Source organism: Anas acuta, chromosome 7 (genome assembly GCF_963932015.1).
Source record: "Anas acuta chromosome 7, bAnaAcu1.1, whole genome shotgun sequence".
Lineage (NCBI taxonomy): Eukaryota > Metazoa > Chordata > Aves > Anseriformes > Anatidae > Anas > Anas acuta.
This window is the reverse complement of record NC_088985.1, coordinates 22,104,987-22,122,510: the sequence shown is the minus strand read 5'-3', so window position 1 is coordinate 22,122,510 and position 17,524 is coordinate 22,104,987. Positions and strand designations below refer to the sequence as shown.

The 17,524-nt window shown below is 49.0% G+C and overlaps 2 protein-coding genes across 13 annotated transcripts in view; both read left to right on the top strand.

Annotated features, from left to right (window-relative positions):
• The window catches only part of EXOC6 (exocyst complex component 6), a 123,053-nt gene extending 114,807 nt beyond the window's left edge, over positions 1-8,246 (top strand). For 4 of the 12 annotated variants that reach the window (XM_068688080.1, XM_068688078.1, XM_068688084.1 and 1 more), the window contains 3 exons: positions 6,143-6,255; positions 6,621-6,632; positions 7,105-8,246. In XM_068688080.1, coding sequence (XP_068544181.1) covers positions 6,143-6,255; positions 6,621-6,632; positions 7,105-7,237 — 258 coding nt within the window. In that variant the 3' untranslated portion in view covers positions 7,238-8,246. Of the gene's footprint in view, positions 1-6,142; positions 6,256-6,344; positions 6,601-6,620; positions 6,633-7,104 lie in introns of those variants that run through there. The other 8 variants (XM_068688081.1, XM_068688079.1, XM_068688086.1 and 5 more) reach the window with 3 other exon arrangements.
• Positions 8,247-8,378: 132 nt separating this feature from the next.
• On the top strand, positions 8,379-16,223 carry CYP26C1 (cytochrome P450 family 26 subfamily C member 1). The gene is made up of 6 exons (XM_068688951.1): positions 8,379-9,094; positions 9,177-9,401; positions 9,519-9,794; positions 11,481-11,636; positions 14,555-15,049; positions 15,145-16,223. The coding sequence occupies exons 1-6, from the start codon at positions 8,903-8,905 to the stop codon at positions 15,502-15,504; spliced, it is 1,704 nt and encodes a 567-aa protein (XP_068545052.1). The 5' UTR covers positions 8,379-8,902; the 3' UTR covers positions 15,505-16,223.
• Positions 16,224-17,524: the final 1,301 nt, after the last annotated feature.

The following is a 17,524-nucleotide window of genomic DNA, read 5'->3' as shown; positions in this document are numbered from 1 at the left end:
CCCCAAGGCTGTGGAAAGACAGCATTTATCTGTTTCAACAGACGAAGCAGCAAGTGTTCTGACATGTTTATCAGGCAAATTGTACCTGACAAAAGGTAATTACACATGCAATCAAATTCAGAAGTAACAGGGTGATTAGGGGTTAATAAACTGTTTAGCATTAGAAATATTCTGCTTTTGAGCAAGGAGAGGGGGCCCAGAAGGGCATAACCAAGAATTATATGTTATAAGAATTACTTTTCTTTTGATGGAATATTGGGATTCACAGGAAGGTAAGCAGGATGCTGAGTGCACAACTTCTCATGTTTATCTCCAGCTGCTGAATCACCGGTGCCTACTTGTACAACCAAAGCTTTTTGCTGACACTCTTGATCAGAAGAGATAACAGCACCATTCTGCCTTGTACTAAGCTACCTTGATACTTTTAAATTAGACATCACCAATAGTGTTGGTTATACTAGAAAAATGCGAACAGACACTGACCCCATTTCTTTCTGCAAAGCCCCTTTCGTTGTCTTGTGTCAATGTTGACTCTGTGGACAGCTAGTTCCCAAAGTTGCATTCTCTCCCAAGATTATTCCTGACAGTTGCCTGAAAGTAAAAAGGAAAGGGCATCTGTATGATAGCCAAGGATGTGACAGAGGTTCAAACAGCATTGAAAGGGCCGGATGGTTGATTCCAACAGTTTTCAGTGCATAACATTCTCAAGTAATTACAAGATGGCCTAAATACAGGAACACAGATGAGATACTCAGGACTTAAGGTAATATTAAGGCAAAGCTTTACTAAGACATGATTACCATTAATTTCTACGCAAACATGGCCATATCACTTAGATGGGGGAGAAGGCAAGAGTTCTTGAAGAATAGATGCAAGTGCCCCATTTGAAACAGAATCTTAAAATCCTAAAATTTTCCCTGAAATCTCAAGATGTTCTTATACCCGTGGCATCAGTATCGTAATGCATTGTGTCAAAAACAACAACAAAAAAAACACATTAGCTATCAAGTCCTTGAAGTGGGACTTATTTTGACTGAAAAGTAGTTTAGTATGTCTTACAATAATATCATTGTGTTTAAAATGAAACTTTTACGATTAAAAATAGCAATTTTATCTGCATGATGTAAGAGAGTAGAAAGGGAACAGCCTTTATGTATACTTACATAAAGCACTAGAGTGCTTTATGTATGTAAGTATATTTAAACACCTTTTTTTTCCAAGTGGTGTATATTTCAAGCAGAGAAAGCTTACATTAGACATGCAAAAGGTATTTAGGAAATACATAGGCATGTACAGAAAGTTAGAAAATCCAAGTATTTTAGGGTATCACTCAAAATGCAAATATAACACAGCAACAAGACACTCAAGCACCTTGTCAGTGTCAGTAAGCGGACAGTCTATTGGACACTCCATCTGGTCTACTGGAGAGGGTAGAGCTTTTCTCATGTTCCTTTCTTTCTTGGTAAAGATTCACACACACACTTCTCTGCAAACTCTTGTTAGTTGTTCCCTGTCAGAAGGGCTTGAAAATCAGTTCCCCTGCTCCTACGGAAACATATTCTGCTTCATTATAAAATTCTCAGGTATAACATTGCCTGTCTTAGCTTACTCTTATCTTCCATGGTTGTTATGGGATAAAGAGAGTGCAAGTGCACAATTGTTCTGCATAGCAGAGTAAGTATGCTATGCAGGAACAATCAGGTGGCTCCTTGGGTTGGCTTTCTAACAGCTAATGGGTTGCACTGCTTCCAGACTCTGAGGGTAAAGGGAAAGATTTCTGTCCAGTTTGAAGTATTTCCTGGACACATTAAGTTTGGAAAGATACATGTACAAAATAAACATTTTTTCTGTTGTAATTTAAATACAATAAATGCACATTCTAACTGAAGAAATAGCAGCCAGCAGTGCAAATGTGATGTGCTATGCTATAGACTTTGTCTAGTTTTTAAGGCAGGAATATATTTATTGCCAGGATTTGCTCTGTCCGTGTATTTCTCTTAATACAGTGCATGTCACTGTGAACTATTCCTTGCTAGCTAGTACATCATGTTTTCATTTCTTGTGACAGTAGTAACAACCTTAGTGGGTAGAACAGCAGTGGGGAAATGCTGCTTTAATTTGGCCTCTAACAAGTTGATTTTAGTTGCCACAATAAGGGCTATCACTGCACCAGCAAATTCTCCTGTACCTTATACCTTACAACTGAGAAAACATGCAACAAGCTCACCTGAATTCATATCCCCAAAATGTTTTGTTTTATTGTAGCTGATATGTTTTTTGGCAAAACTAATATTTATACAATTAGACTTGCCCTTGATACAATTGTTATTTTTCCACATGAGTAGTAATCACAATATTTAAAACCTCAGAAATTTACAACCTTCTTTTATTTCAGTGGAATTTAACATACCCCTCATATTACGTCTCTGTAGTATGAGTTACATCAGCATGTCAAGCCAAATCCACAAAATATTTCCGTTATATCTTCACCTTGAATACTGTGTAATATTACCAAAGGCTGTTCCCTTTCTTGTGGTATTGTCCACGCCTAGGCCCTGACACATTGTAAGATTATTTTAATATATGTCTATTTTGAATGAAAATACAGCAAAAATATAGGGAAAAACTTGTGTGTTTTTTTTTTTTTTTTTTTAATTCTCTATTGAAGAGTTGGCCATGTGTTAGTTTTCTTGATAAATTTAGTGTAGCTATTTGTTTGCATGAATTAAAAAAAAAAAAAGATTTTTAGATTTTTTGCATCTTCTTGTTCTTCTTTTATTTTCAAGAGTCTTTGTACATAAAGTTCAAGATATCTTTATCCTTTACTAGAATCATATTCACCTACCAAAGAATTAGGTAGGCCAATGTTTCATTGTGTTCAAACTATATGTAGTAGTCCAAATATTTGTCTGTATCTTTGAATGGATGGACTGTTTTCCAGATCATATGCCTGTGATCAAGATAGTCACAGCTTAATAGAGGTCTTTCTGTTTTTATCTAAAAGAAAGATTCTTTATATAAGGCACACATTTTTTATAGTAGAAGACAGTGTAAATGAGCAAAGCAGCAGAAGTTGAAGCAGACTGTGGAGTTGATGCCTCTGCAGAATGGCTGGAGGATTGAAGATAAATTTGTGACGGCACTAAAGGGAAGCGTATGTGAGGGCTGAAGTTATTTCCCATACGTGTGGTGATCCAGGAACTATCATTTCTGCTAGACAGTCCTGGCTGCTGGTGGCTGCTTGCCAGCACAGTCCCCTCGCAAAGTGCCTGCGCTGACTGTACGTCTGCCAAGTGCCAAGCCAGATGCAGGTGATATGAATGGCCAGGACACAGATCCGAGGAGCTGCACACCAGGCAGCTCTTGCCCACCCACAGTGTACAGTACATGCTGTCAAAGCCCATTACGCACAGCAATATGCTGCAGTGCAGAACTGCAGCTGTGAGGGGGACAAAACACACAGTATGTAATTGTGCACAGCAGCAGTCCAATCTTCAGCAATGTCTGCGGTCCTCTGTCACATTTACTGCAGCAGCGGGGCACATTTGTCGTGATGTAGCCCCTAAACGTGTGCAGGAGGGAAGGGAGTTATGATAGGATAGCATGTGTCAATTGATTGCATGTCCCTGGTCCTTCACGTGGCCTGCCACATGTCATGACAGCTGCTTTAACTTAGGAGACTTACTAGCATGAGGCTGGTTGTGTGCAGCTCTGACCAAGTGCGGTGAAAAGAGGGAGCTGTGTAAGTGCTGGGCACATCCCCCTTGCTGATAGTGTTTTCAGTGCTCACTCTTCAGAGCCAGGACTGCCTTGGAGCACACAGAATGTGCTTCATATTCTCTCAGGACATTGTTTTACCTCAGGAGTTGAAAAGCAGCAGACTGCATGGGCTGTTTAGAGCCCTACATGCCTATCTGTGTTTGATCAGGTGACAAATTAGGTCTAATCTTCCACCCCCACCATCAGTAGCACTAAGATGTCCCAGAGCCACAAGACAATCAGATGGCTGATTGAGATGCTGGAAGTGTGATATGAAAATCACTCATGCAAAATTGACAAGAAAGTTTCTTTGAACTTGACAACACTATCAGTGATCAGTGGCTTTGTTGCTGAAGGGACACCGAAAAATTTGTTTAGAATGTATCCACAATCAGTATCAATGTTCCAATGGGATTAAGAAATGAAATCTTTCACCTTTGATTTGCTGAGAACATTGGTATTCTCCCATGTGGAGCAAATGGCATTGTAGTTGGTAGTAATTTATTAATACATTCCATTTGCTTCTCTGTGAGAGAGAGGGAACATGAAGTCTCCAGATTACATGGTCTTTGTTCCTGTGGCTGTCAGCTTTGTCCCTCCAGCTTGTGTTGCACATCTGATTGTCCTACTTTCTGCTCTTTTGATCATGCTTTGGAATATAGTACACAGCCTCTGTGGCTGGGCGCTACTGACTGGTGTAACACAGGTAATAAGTGGTGAGTAACATGCAGCAGCGAGGCCATGGGTTTCACAAATGCCACTAATTCCTGAGTTATCAGAGTGTGATAGCTCAGGCCAAGTCTGTTTGCTTAGTGACTGAAGGCATATTCTCTTCTCTCCAGATCAATAGGAGAATTGATGGTGATCATCCTGAGAAAGGACTTTATGAGAAAGAACTGCTTGTATTTGACCTTGACAGTTATCATGCATGTGTAGTCAATAGAAAATGAAATGGGCTCCTTGCCTTTTATATGCTTTTCACCCAATTGGGGTATGAAAATGTAAAGCTAGGGGTGTCATTGAGGTTTTTAATGGTCTTTGGTGGACTTTGGAAGGACTGAGCAGTAATTATGTCAGAAGTCTGTTATAAAGCCAGGAAACGTTACTGCGTGTTCATAAAAGATTTTATTACATATATGGGAGGATTAATTAATTATAAAGTAATTAATTTAAATTAGATGCTTTATTTGAAAAGAACATAAGAGGGGGGAACACAGAAACCATGTAAATTTGTAGCTGCAGAGTGTGTCCTTGCTGTAACAGTTCTGGTTTGGCTTAGAGGCAGCAGAAGCAAATGTATGAAGTGGCAAGGATTCTTTATTTGAACAGTGAAATGATACAACCCACAGTAGTCTGTTAGGTTTCTTAGAGTGGTTTTGTCACAGGCAGTCCTTTTCCACCTCACTGTTCCAGGCACCAACTCCGGGCGAGCAGGGGCTCTGGGCTGCCCTGAAGCCCCAGCTCAGCAGAGCCACCCTGGGCCCCTGGAGCTGGGACATAGCGCTGCTAATGGCTCCCCTCGCTCGTTGTAGCAGCAGCTTTGGCTAACACAGGGCAGCCTGAGAACAAGCCCACATTAGCCCTCAGCACCAGCAGGATGAGGCGGGGCACCAGACACAGGGGGGAAAGCTTGGGGGTGTCCTACTGTTGATGTTTCTGGGAACGGGGCCCGGCCCAGCCCGCGGATAGCTGTGGGAAAGGCTCCACTGAGCGGGGCTGCCTGCACCCATCAGTGCCTGGCCTGCTTGTCTCACGACTGTCCTGGGGGAGTCAGGGGTTTGGGCTGGCTGAGGGGTGATTTGGCTTTGAGGGCTGCTAGAGGTGAGGCATTGTGTCTGCTCATAAAAGTGAGCTGCTGTGCTGAATGGCAGCTCCAAGATCGTGAATGAAAGGCCCAATCTGAAACTGCGGCCAGACCTGGGGCTGTGCTTGGAGGTTTTTTGACACACACGCACCCTACCCCCCAGTTTAAGTGTTTTGAGTTTGTTTGAGCCAGAAGTGTGCCCAGCACTCGGGGCTGAGTCATGGAGATCAGTCACCATGGAGAGTCCACCAGGGGTTGTTTAATTCACTTAATTGAGACTACCTGCCCCCCTGGCTTAAAGTACTGAGAGCATCACCAGCTGCGAGTGTCCCCTTCTACCTGCCCATGGTGTATCGAGCCCCCAGACCACCAGAGAGGGAAGCCATGAGCATCCCCTCCCAGGGCTGACCCTGCACAGCTGCCTCCCGACACACAGAGGGAGAGGGAAAGGCGCTCAGGAGAGAAACCAGTGTGGGATGCAGGGGTTCCAGGGCCCAGCCCGGTGCCTCCTGCCCACAAAGCAGGGGCTTCAGGCTGCAGCTACGTACTGGCTTCCTTCACCTGCCGTTTCCCCCCCAGCTCCTGGACCTCTTCATGGTGTGGGACTGGTCCACCTACCTGGCTGACTACGGGCAGGCCACCTCCAAATACCTGCGGGTCAACCCGAGCACAGCCCTCACGCTGCTGGAGAAGTAAGTGTGGGGCTGTGAGGTTGGGGCTGGGGCCGGGGCCACCCTCCCCAGCATCTGAAAGCCCATGGCTGTGCTTGCCCAATGCTTAGGACCCTGCAGAGCTGCTGGCTGAGCCTGAGCGCTGGTCGGAGCCACGGCTTCCCAAGCTGCCGCTGCATGGGCAAGAAATGCGGGAGCTGTCACTGTTGTGGAGTCAGGGCGAGCTTTCAGCCGCCCCGCGAGTGGGCTGGGGCAAGGGACGGCGCGGTTCCACCAGCCGAGCATCAGCCTGTTTTATACAGCTGGATCCGCGCGCTGGGATGCAAAGGCATTTTCTAACGGTGTTTTCTTTCCTCTCTGGCCTGCCGCGAATGTGTGTTTTGCAGGGTTCACAGAGGGTACGTATCACCTCTATTGTTACAAAGTATTGTTGTTTCAATTTATTTTATTTCACAAATTTCGTTTTAAACTCCTTTGATGCTGGAGATTAGCAATAGCAGTATCAGGTAATTTGATGATAACTAAAGGACTCCCGTTCACTGAGTCTGAACTTAACCTGGAGCCAAATGATTTGTACAAATTTTGTTTTGCTTCCCTTCTAACGCAATTGGTAGACTCTGTTTCTTGCTAAAATGATACTTGATAAAAATATATTTGCTTAGTACTTACATGCAATTTGTGAAGTAATATTTGTTGAAATTACTTTTGTATGGTGGAAGTTTAACTTAAGACCACAGGTTTTGTAACCTTTTGGTTCTTATTAGCACAAAGATCAAAAGAGAAATAGAAGTAAACCTAATTAAGTAGATGGATTTTTACTTTTCAAACTGTTTCCAATGTGTTTGTATCTTTTGCTTTTTATTTCTCCAGAATGAGAGACTCTAGCAAAAAGAACAACATTTTTGCTCAGTTCAGGAAGAATGATCGTGACAAGCAGAAGCTAATAGAGACTGTAGTAAAGCAACTTAGGAGTTTAGTGAATGGTATGTCCCAGCACACATAGGCCTGCTAAATCAACTGTATCTCATCATGCCAAGAGGTATTTCTTAGCCACTATTTCTACTAAGCAAAGAGTGGTATCAATTAGGACATTTGTTTGGCCAAGAAAAGGAAAAATGCAGTAGATTGGTTGTATACAGATTCCTCAGTAAACAGTTCTTTGTACGTATTTTTAATGGATCGAATACTATTTTATATATTGTAAACAAATGGTGAAAAATGAGACTGTACAATAAAAACCAGCTCAGTCGCATTGTACATGGAACAGCTGAACTGTAAATACATTATTTAAATGTCTGTAGACAAGATGTTCAAAATTTTGCTCTGGGTAGGAATTGTTTGAGAAATGATCCTTTAGTTGCTGTTTTCAGAATGACTCCTAATTAAATGTTTGGGGTTTTTTTTCGGCGTTAATACTTGCATTTCAGATACTGCCTGTCATTTTCCTGCATTAAATGTATACTAGCCTTAACGTGATTGGACATAATTTTGTATACCACATTTTGTAGTCTGGAGGTATGAAAAAATCTTCTGATTTTTAGTACCTTTGAAAACTACCTGAGAATTAGACTTGATATTTATTTAGCGTTAGGACTTACAGGCTTTATTCTCCGAAAGGGTTTAATCTTGAGTTTGTGAATGTAAATAACCATTTGAGTTCTTTATGATGTGACTTTTTTTGTTTCTGTTCCTCAGGGTTACCATTTCTAACTGTACTTTTTTAAGACCCCGGGTTCTTTCCCCAGGCTGCAGTAAGGAGTAGACTTGCCACTGTTGGTTTCGTGCCGCATCTGTTTGTCAGAATGCGCTTCCTAGAGCCAGCCCCATCCTAGCTATTTACGCTACTTAGCGTTTGTCCCACAGCCGGTCTCTTTGCACCGTCCCCTCCTGGCTATTTTAGACACGAAGAGAATGTCTAGCAAATACAAACCAAATGGAACGTGTAAAAAATACTGTACATTTCGCTGTATTTTTAAGTTATTGACGGTCTAAATACAGTAATATAAACCTTACCCGTGTTCGTGTTTAATTTTACGCCTTAAAACGCGCCTCGGGACCGCGTTTCGCTGGGACCTGCCCGGGTCCCGGCTTCGTTGCTGATTTACCTCGGGGCGGCCGGGCGCGGGGCGGGCAGGGGCCGCGACCGGGGCTGGGACCGGGGCCGGGGCTGGGACCGGGGCCATGGCTGGGATCGGGGCCGGGGGGCGACGTGCCGAGCCGTGCCGTGCCGTGCCGAGCCGAGCCGAGCCGAGCTGAGCCAAGCCGTCGGGGGGGCGCCCCTCGGGGCCGGGCGGGAGGCGGGAGAGGGGCTCCGGGGGCCCCCGTCCCCGGGGGGAGCTGCCCCGACCGCCCCCGCTCGCCCTCCGCCGCCATCCCCGCGCCCCCTCGATCGATCCCCCCGGCTCTCCCGCTCCAATCACCGCACTTGGCCGCGCTGCTTAAATATGCAGCGGAGACGTCATCTCCGAAGGTGGATCGGGCGCAAGTGGCCAATATCTATATAAATGTGGCCGAGGGGCGAACCGGCAGCAGGAGGCGAGCGGGGCCGGGCGGGCCGGCAGCCGGCAGGGGCCCATCGGCGGAGCGCCCGGCCGCTCGCTGCCTCCCCCGGTGCTCGCCTGGCGGCGGGGCAGGGACCGGGCGGCCCCCGGGCGGCCCCCGCAGGAGGATGCCGGCGGGGCTCTCCTGGCCCGCGGCGGCGGCGCTGGCGCTGGCGGCTCTGGCGCTGCTGCTCGCCCTGTGCAGGCACCTGTGGGCGCTGCGCTGGAGCCTCAGCAGGGACCGCGCCAGCGCCCTGCCCTTGCCCAAGGGCTCCATGGGCTGGCCCTTCTTCGGGGAGACCCTGCACTGGCTGCTCCAGGTGAGGCGCGGGGCGGCGGGTGCGGGGACGGGGTGGGGATGGAGGGTTGGGAGCCCGGGGCTGACCCACGGCTCGTCCCCAGGGCTCCCGCTTCCACAGCTCCCGGCGGGAGCGGTACGGCAACGTCTTCAAGACCCACCTGCTGGGCCGCCCGGTGGTGCGGGTGACGGGTGCTGAGAACATCCGCAAGATCCTGCTGGGCGAGCACACGCTGGTCAGCGCACAGTGGCCTCAGAGCACCCAGATCATCCTGGGCTCCCACACCCTGCTCGGCTCCATCGGTGACCTGCACCGCCAGCGCCGCAAGGTGAGCCTCGCAGGGCACGCAGCCCAGGTGGCACCTCCTGCCTAGGCGTGGGCCTCGGTGGTATGTGGGTCCCCTGCTTTAACCACCTGCCTCTCTTCCCCCTCCTTCTGCTCCTAGATCCTGGCCAGAGTGTTCTGCCGCACCGCCCTGGAGAGCTACCTGCCGCGGATCCAGAAGGTTGTGAGCTGGGAGCTGCGGGGCTGGTGCATGGAGCCAGGCTCCATCGCAGTTTATTCCTCCGCTAAAACCTTAACTTTCCGCATTGCAGCTCGGATTCTGCTGGGACTCCGCCTGGAGGAAAAGCAGTTCAAGGACCTGGCCAAAACTTTTGAACAGCTGGTGGAGAACCTCTTCTCCCTGCCCCTCAACATACCCTTCAGCGGGCTGCGCAAGGTACTGCCGCCTGCCCCACGCCCTCTTGTGTGGGGGCCGGGGCCGGGCTGTGGCGACACAGAGCCCCTGTCCCCAGGCCTGCCAAGGGGACCCACAAAGGGCCAAGACCGCTGCAGCACCTGTGCCGGGCTGAGGGCCTGATGTTTTGCTCGCCCTGCTCCTGATTTGCTTCCAGCACCTCCCCGCATGGCCTCCAGTACAATGCAGGGCTGCCGTGTGCATTGCTGGAGCCTTTTCTCCAGGATGAGTTCCAGCTCCCCTGAACCTCTGTTTTCTGCTGCTATGCAGCTGTCGGCTTGTCAGATCCCTTCTCTGGAGGTTGCCAGCATGCCTCTCGCCTCTTCTCACTTGCTACATACATTGCTAGTTTTGGCTTTGGCTAGTCCATCACACCTGGTCCTGTCCCATCTCATCCCACCTGGACTTAGGCTCGCCAATGGCAGAGGCATCTTTGGGCATGAGGAAAAAGGACACAGCAGGGACCTTCCTGTGCAGCTCAGGCAGGCTGAGGACTTGAGATCCACTTACGGTCTGTGGTCCCTTGTCCCCCAGCAGCGGACAGACAGTGAGGAGTCCTGGAGGGGATCATGGCAGAGGGACAGCCTCCTCTGCCTCTTACAACCCCTGATTTCTTCCCTGCTGTCCTGCCCCTTTCTACCTGCCTCCCCACACTCCCACTCTAGGTTTTGGTCCTGTGTCCCACCCCTCCTGTCCCATTTCAATCTGCTGTCCCTCCCCTGGCTTTGGGCCATTCACCCAGCCCAACTCTCCGCCTCTTCTTGTTCAATCTCTTATTTCCACTGGGAGCTCTGCCCCACCAGATCACCTTACCCGGTCAGCCCCAGCTCTCCCCCATCTTCCCTGTGGCTCTTCTCACCAGATTAAAGTTCTTGTTCCCCTTGTCCTGCAGGCTGACACCACTGTGAGCTTCCAGCTTCCATCCTGCCTCAGGTCAGCCACAGCTTGTCTGGCCCCAGACCAACCTCTTTAACTTGCTTTTATCTCTTCTTGTCTTTCCTCTTGCTTTCCCATTTCCTTTTTCCAGTCCTTCCTAACTCAACTCTCATCCTTTGCATCTTCTTCCCAGCTTCTGGTCATCCTAACTATCCGATCCAGGCTTTTGCAGGAGGCCTCTTGCTACAGATCCACACTCTGTGACTCCATCCATCCCCACTTTGCAGCAGGTTGCTTTTCAGTTGGCTCACGAAGGTCTTCCTAATGTTTTGCTGCACAGGAGTGCAACACAGCCAGAGATCAGCTGGGTGTGGTTAACATGTATCTGGAAAAGCCACTCTTTTTACTGTCGGATGTGCCTTGCTTCCTGGACTCAGTTTTATTAAGTTACTGCTTCCCCCCCTGTCGGACAAGCTTCCTTTGGACCTGACAAGACTGTGAGTTTGTTCACTGCAGGCCCCCCTGGATTCAGTGCTGTGGGCTTGCTGCTGTTGTTTCCTCTCCAAATGTTTCCTAGGACTTGTATTTGATTAGCAACAGAAAGCTGAAAGAACTTGCAGCAGTTCTCACCGAGCTGCTACCTCTTGTGAGGCTTTGGGGCTGGGCAACAGGTTAAACAATTTTTGCTGTTACAGATCCTGGGATTAAAGACGACCACAGAAGGGGTCCCCTGGTCTCTCTGGAGAGGGGGGCATTCCCAGGGCTCCCCTGACCTGTGTCTGCCTCCCACAGGGAATCAAAGCACGGGACATGCTACATGAGTTCATGGAGAAGGCTATACAGGAAAAACTGCAGAGAACCAACTCAGAAGACCATAGTGATGCTCTGGATTTCATAATAAACAGTGCCAAGGAGCATGGCAAAGAATTCACCATGCAGGAGCTGAAGGTAACCAGAACCCTTCAGACTGGGTGTCTGTGAGAGGCTTGGGCTGAGGGGTAGGAGAAAGAAGGAGGGCTGTGTTGGGACAAGGACAGTTGTGGTGGGACAAGGACGGTGTGGAGGGACCCTTGTGAGCTGCTGGCTCCCTCCCGCGTCTTGCCAACCCGGAGGAGCCCATCCCCAGTGTGAGCAAGACAGCCTGGGCCCAGTGAGCTCAGCTGTGTGCTTGCCAGTGTCAGCACGCGTGAAAAGCAGCTCATCTGCCTCCAGAGTGAAAAGTGCTGGGGAGGATGGGAACCTCGCCTGGAGTGGGTGCCAGGGTGGGTAGGTGTGCAAACAGCCCCTAGCGCTAACGCCAGCACAGAGGTGGTGGGTGGTGCACTACTCAGATGGTCTCATAGGGTTGTGTCTTTGCATTGCAACAGAGCTGGTATTTAAAGAGGAAACAAACACCTCTTTTGCCTTCCTCTTTGTGGCCACCTGGCTTCAGCCTGCCTTAGTGTGTGTTTAGGGTTATAAAGCTGTGCTCAGGCTCTGAACTTGGTAACCTCCCAGATAAAGTCTTGGATATACATAGGGCTAGTTGTGTGTTCCTCAGGCAACCCCTGACATCTAGCACAGTGTGGCGTGCAGATCATGTCACTGTATTCCTCAGGGCTGGGAGCCCAGAAATCACTGAGACAGTACATCAAAATGGGCCCAGGGATGGAACGATGAGTTCTGGGTCATTCCCTATCACCTCATTAATTATATCACGTAGCTTGTGGATTGCTGTGATGCAACATGGCTCGTCGCTGTGACTTAGGGATGAACCCAGCAGTCCTCACTGAGACAAAACTCAGTGAAAAGTACTTTGCCAGAGATCCTGGGAAAAAATTGTCATTAGCGCTGCATCATTCATATGTCCAGGTCATTCTGTGTCGGTCAACAACACATGACGCTGCATTTATGTAACAAGTTTTGAAGCAGTTTTGTATGGGTACAGCAGCTGAATATAGTTTAAAAGTAAGGGACACACAGTTTTAGTGTTTATTTAGATATTTAAAGAGAGTTATCTAAAGACAAATGCTTTGTATGTATTTTGTAAAAATGTAATCTCTAAATTCTGAAGTATTTGAAAGACATTACAGAGATTATCAAGTACAATTAGAAATAGCGTATATTCTTAAAATGGCTTCATTATATTTATTTATATTATTTATTATAATATTTTTTATAATAATATAATTATGAAAAATATTTTCCGGATTCAAAATGTGATTGATAAGACTTGATTAATCTCTGTTCGTATTCACATGTATATTGCACAAGGATAATTACATGATCTCTCATTCTGTCTCTAGCTCTGACCACAAGTGAGACAATAACAGTAGGAATAAAGGGTTGTTAAACATAGCATGGAGTGACCTAGGGCCAGCTGGTTCAAGTGACAGTATATTTATATGCAGTCTGGTACCTTTACAGTTATAAAACTTTCTATCTTGCCTACATTTAACAAAATGACTTGCAAATCAAATGCCTATGCTTGCAAATATGGCCCTATTACCTGCTATTGTAGAGCTCTTATCCATTGCAGGTGTAATTGGGTAGAAAGTTCAAAACTGTCCTAGACTAATGGTTATATTCAACTCTGAGAGACACTGCAAAACTTGTGACACTAGTTACTAATTTGCTTTTTTTTTTTTTTTTTCTCCCTTGCATGATTTGGGAGGAAAATTTTCCCAGAAATTTTCCTAAATATGCTGTGGTTTGCACTAGTGACCTGAACTCAGAAAGAGCCTTGAAATATCAAGGATATTACAAATATATCATTCAGTCAAAACTACTTTTTTTAGAAAGTTTTAAACCTTGGAAGGATAGAAAAAAGCATCCTGTATAACCATGCTGTCACTGGCTGAGTGGTTGAGCAGCAATGCTGTAGGTCCTGCATCACAGGACGAGGAGCTGGGCTGCAGCACGGGGACAGAACCGACTGTGGGAGGGTGCAGCCTCACTGTCATGGCTCATGTTGGCATTTAATGACGCCAGATGGGATAGAAAGTAAGCAGCTGTGTCACAGCTGGGGTGGCAGCACCATCAGAGGTTGATGCAGAGAGTCATAAGGGCCACCGTTTCAAAATGCAGAGTCTCACATTGTACTGTGGTGGCTTTTAATTGCAAGCTGTGGAACTGAGAGATTTATTTTCATCTGTGTCTGCTATCTTTTGAATGTAAAAGTTCCTACTGATGCCTGCAGGAGGTGCGATGGGGTCGGTAGGGACTTGTTATTTCAGAGGCTTCAGTTCAGCTGAAAGATGCCTTTGAGAGCTACACTGGCAAAAACCTGTAGTTCAGTCAATATATGGTGCTGGGGAGAATAGCAAAGACCGGTTCTTGTTACATGACCCTTGACCTTACCAGACTTTGTTCCAGGTACCTTAAGACATCAGGTGTCCTTTCCAATGCTTTTGGCTTCTCCTTCCAGACCCAGCTGTGGGTAACTCTTAACTTCCTGTTCTTGAGTGTCGGTTTGAGTCACCTTCCACATAAGCAAATGGTCAATTATAACTGGAGATGGATTAAATGCAGCCCATTTTAGCTGCTAGTGCATCTGTTATCTATACATAAACATGCCTCATAACCCCTGCTGGCCAGAGAGGCAAAAGCTGGGCACAACAGTGAATTGGCAGATGAAGGTAAAACCCATAATGCTTAAAGTGAATGTCACTGTATGATAAAATGTGTGTTAAAAATCTTGTTAGGGTTTGTAAATCTTGGGAGGAGAGCTGGGAAGAGAGTGAGCAGGTCTGTGGAGAGCAGGGGCAGAGGCAGGGAGAGGACCCTCTGCCCAGGGGCAGAGCCTGTGAAGGGAGAGGACAGTTGGGCAATTCAATCACAACCAGCTTAGACTGACATTCAAACTTGTCACATTCCTTCCCTCCCAGGAATCAGCCATTGAGCTCATATTTGCTGCTTTTTTCACGACGGCCAGTGCCAGCACCTCTCTCATCCTCCTGCTACTAAAGCACCCCTCAGCGATCAAAAAAATCAGGCAGGAGCTGATGTCCCATGAGCTGTACCCACAGTGCCAGTGCTGCCCTGCAGGACCCAGCCCGGACACCCTGCCCACGCAGGGCAGGGACAGCAAGAAGCAGCTCCCCGCCGTGGCCAGAGATACTCATGAGGACCAGAGCCAGTGCTCAGGCCCCCTGGAGGAGGCAGAGCCCAGCAGTGGCCTCTCCCCTCAGCCCCCAGCCCTGTCAGAGCCCACACAACCCCAGAGCAGTCCCCAGCCCCAGGCCTGTCACTGCCCCTCGGACATCAGCCTGGAGAAGCTGAGCCGCCTGCGCTACCTGGACTGTGTGATCAAGGAGGTGCTGCGGGTGCTGCCCCCAGTCTCCGGAGGCTACAGGACAGCGCTGCAGACTTTCGAGCTGGATGTAAGTGCTTTGCACATAGAGGAAAGGGAGGGAGGGCTGTCCCTGGCTGCCACCGTTCGCAAGGTGCCTAACATTCCTCTCCTCTGCCCTCGCAGGGCTACCAGATCCCCAAGGGCTGGAGCGTGATGTACAGCATCCGTGACACACATGAGACAGCCGCCGTCTACCAGAGCCCCCCTGGTGGCTTTGACCCTGACCGCTTCAGTGCCACCCGGCCAGAGGCCGTCAGCCGCTTCCACTACATCCCCTTCGGTGGTGGGGCACGGAGCTGCATCGGCAAGGAGCTGGCACAGGCCATCCTCAAGCTGCTGGCCATCGAGCTGGTCACCACAGCCCGTTGGGAGCTGGCCACCCCCGCCTACCCCGCCATGCAGACCGTGCCCATCGTGCACCCCGTGGATGGGCTGCAGCTCTACTTCCACCCCTTGCGGCCCGGCTGCAGCAGTGAGGCCTAAGCGATGGTGCTGCCCCCAGCCCCAGCTGTGGTGCTGATCCTTGGCTGGCTGGGTCACTGCAGAGCAAGGCCCTAAAGGTCTTCTTTTTTTTTTTTTTTTTTAAACTCTCCTGATGTCCTGCAGAGTAGGGTCCCGCAGACAGAGTCCCGCAGATAGCCCTGAGCACCAGGGCAAGCCTCACCCCCAGCCCCAGGGGCAAAACAGGAGCTGCTGGCAGGGACCATGCCCTGTGGGGGCCCAGCTAGCCCCTGCCACACACAAGTCCCTGGGGAGAAAATCCCCAGGCCCATAGCTAAGGCTCCCAGAGCTTTTCTGTCTCATGGCTTTCTTCCATGGGTGTGCTGTAGGAGAGGCAGGAGGAACATCCTGCACACCGGGGCTTTTTGAAAATGTAAAAAGGGGGAAGAAGAGGGGGCTCTGTAGGAAAACACAAACCAGGTCTGCCTAATCCACAGCATCAGCTGTAGCTAGAATAATAGTTTGTAACATGTTTTTTATTGTAAATATTTCATCTCTTTCCTGCACTTCCCATTAGAGCCAGCACAAACAGGACATTTGTTCACCCGATCATAGTAGCAGTAGCATAAGCACCATGCTGCTGCTCGGGGTCTGCCGTGAAGCCCCCTGCAGGGTCCCTGCAGGATGTGTTCTCCAGTCAGGGAGTGGCCTGAAGCAGGGGAGGGACCAGACCTATGGTGAATAAACATTTGGGAAATGGACATTTCTGAGTATTCCTTCTTCATGGTGGCATGTCCCATGTTCCTGCTTGTGTCACTCATGTGGTAGAGGGGACATCATCACAGTGGCAGAGTGGGCATGGGCCTGCAATGACTGTCTGGCCAAGTGACAACTGTGCCCCTCCTGCCTGGCCCTGCTGGGGAAGTGCCAAGCCAGGGGCTCATCCATGGGTGGTCCCTGGGGCTGAGGGCACCTTCCCAGGCACTGCTGAGGCACGGGGTGTTTCTCTCCTGTGTAAAATGACGTGCATGCTGTCAGCTGCACTCCAAACATCCCACTTTAGCACCAAGCCAAAACCCACCCTGCCCAGGTCTGTACTAGGGCACTGCAGTGGGGCATGTGCTGCCTCTTGCCGTCAGGGCTGCACAGTGAGCACAGTGCTACCTGGGTCAGAAATGTGGCTCCCAAATGTGACAGGTCAAATCTGGAAGAGGTTGAACCACGGTGCTGAGTTAAGTGCTGTTGGCAGCTCGACCCCATCATGAACCAGAGCCTCTGCCCCTCCTGACCTTGTCCTGAGAGGTGAATCTCTCTGGCTATCAGAGGTGAAATCAGTAGGCGGTGGCTGCAAGTGGCAATGACTAACTCTGATGAGCAGGCACTGCTGGCGTGGCCGTGACCCGTGGGAGATGCAGGGTCCTGCTGTGGGCAGGGCTGGGCCAGCAGTACCAGGTGCAGAAGTGCGGGGGGCTCCCCCAGCAGCATTTTTAAAAATTGCCATGGGCACTAACGAGCCCCACAGCCACCCGCTGAAAAATGTAACATGAATCTGGTTAAAAAAAAAAAAAAAAAAAAAAAAAAGACTTGAAACTGATTTTGTTTTCAGATAAACACGAGCATTTACAAATGAAGTGTAATAATTGTTACTTGTAATCAAAGTTTGTTCATATTAGGCTGTTAATTTCTTGACCTCCTTCCAAGATGTTTTTAATTATCCCTTTCACTCTTTACCATTTGATTCTTTTCGAGCCGGTGGCTGCGGAATACACAGCTGGGGAGATAATAAAGCCTTCCTGCGGCAATTATCGGTGCTCAGGCCACCGTATCTCGTTATTTTGATAGACAGTGAACTTGGCGCGGTTGCCGGCCGGGTTCACGCAGATGTCACGGTCCGTGTTGTAGGTCACAAGCGGGTCAGCGCCCGGCAAGGGGAGGGCGCCGGGTCAGGGCGCGGCCGCCGCTCCCGGGCAGCGCCGCCGGGCCCCGGGTGCCGCGGAAATGTCCCCGGGGGGCTCCCTCCGGAGCCGGGGGCTGCGGGGACCGGGCAGCGCCGCGAACCATC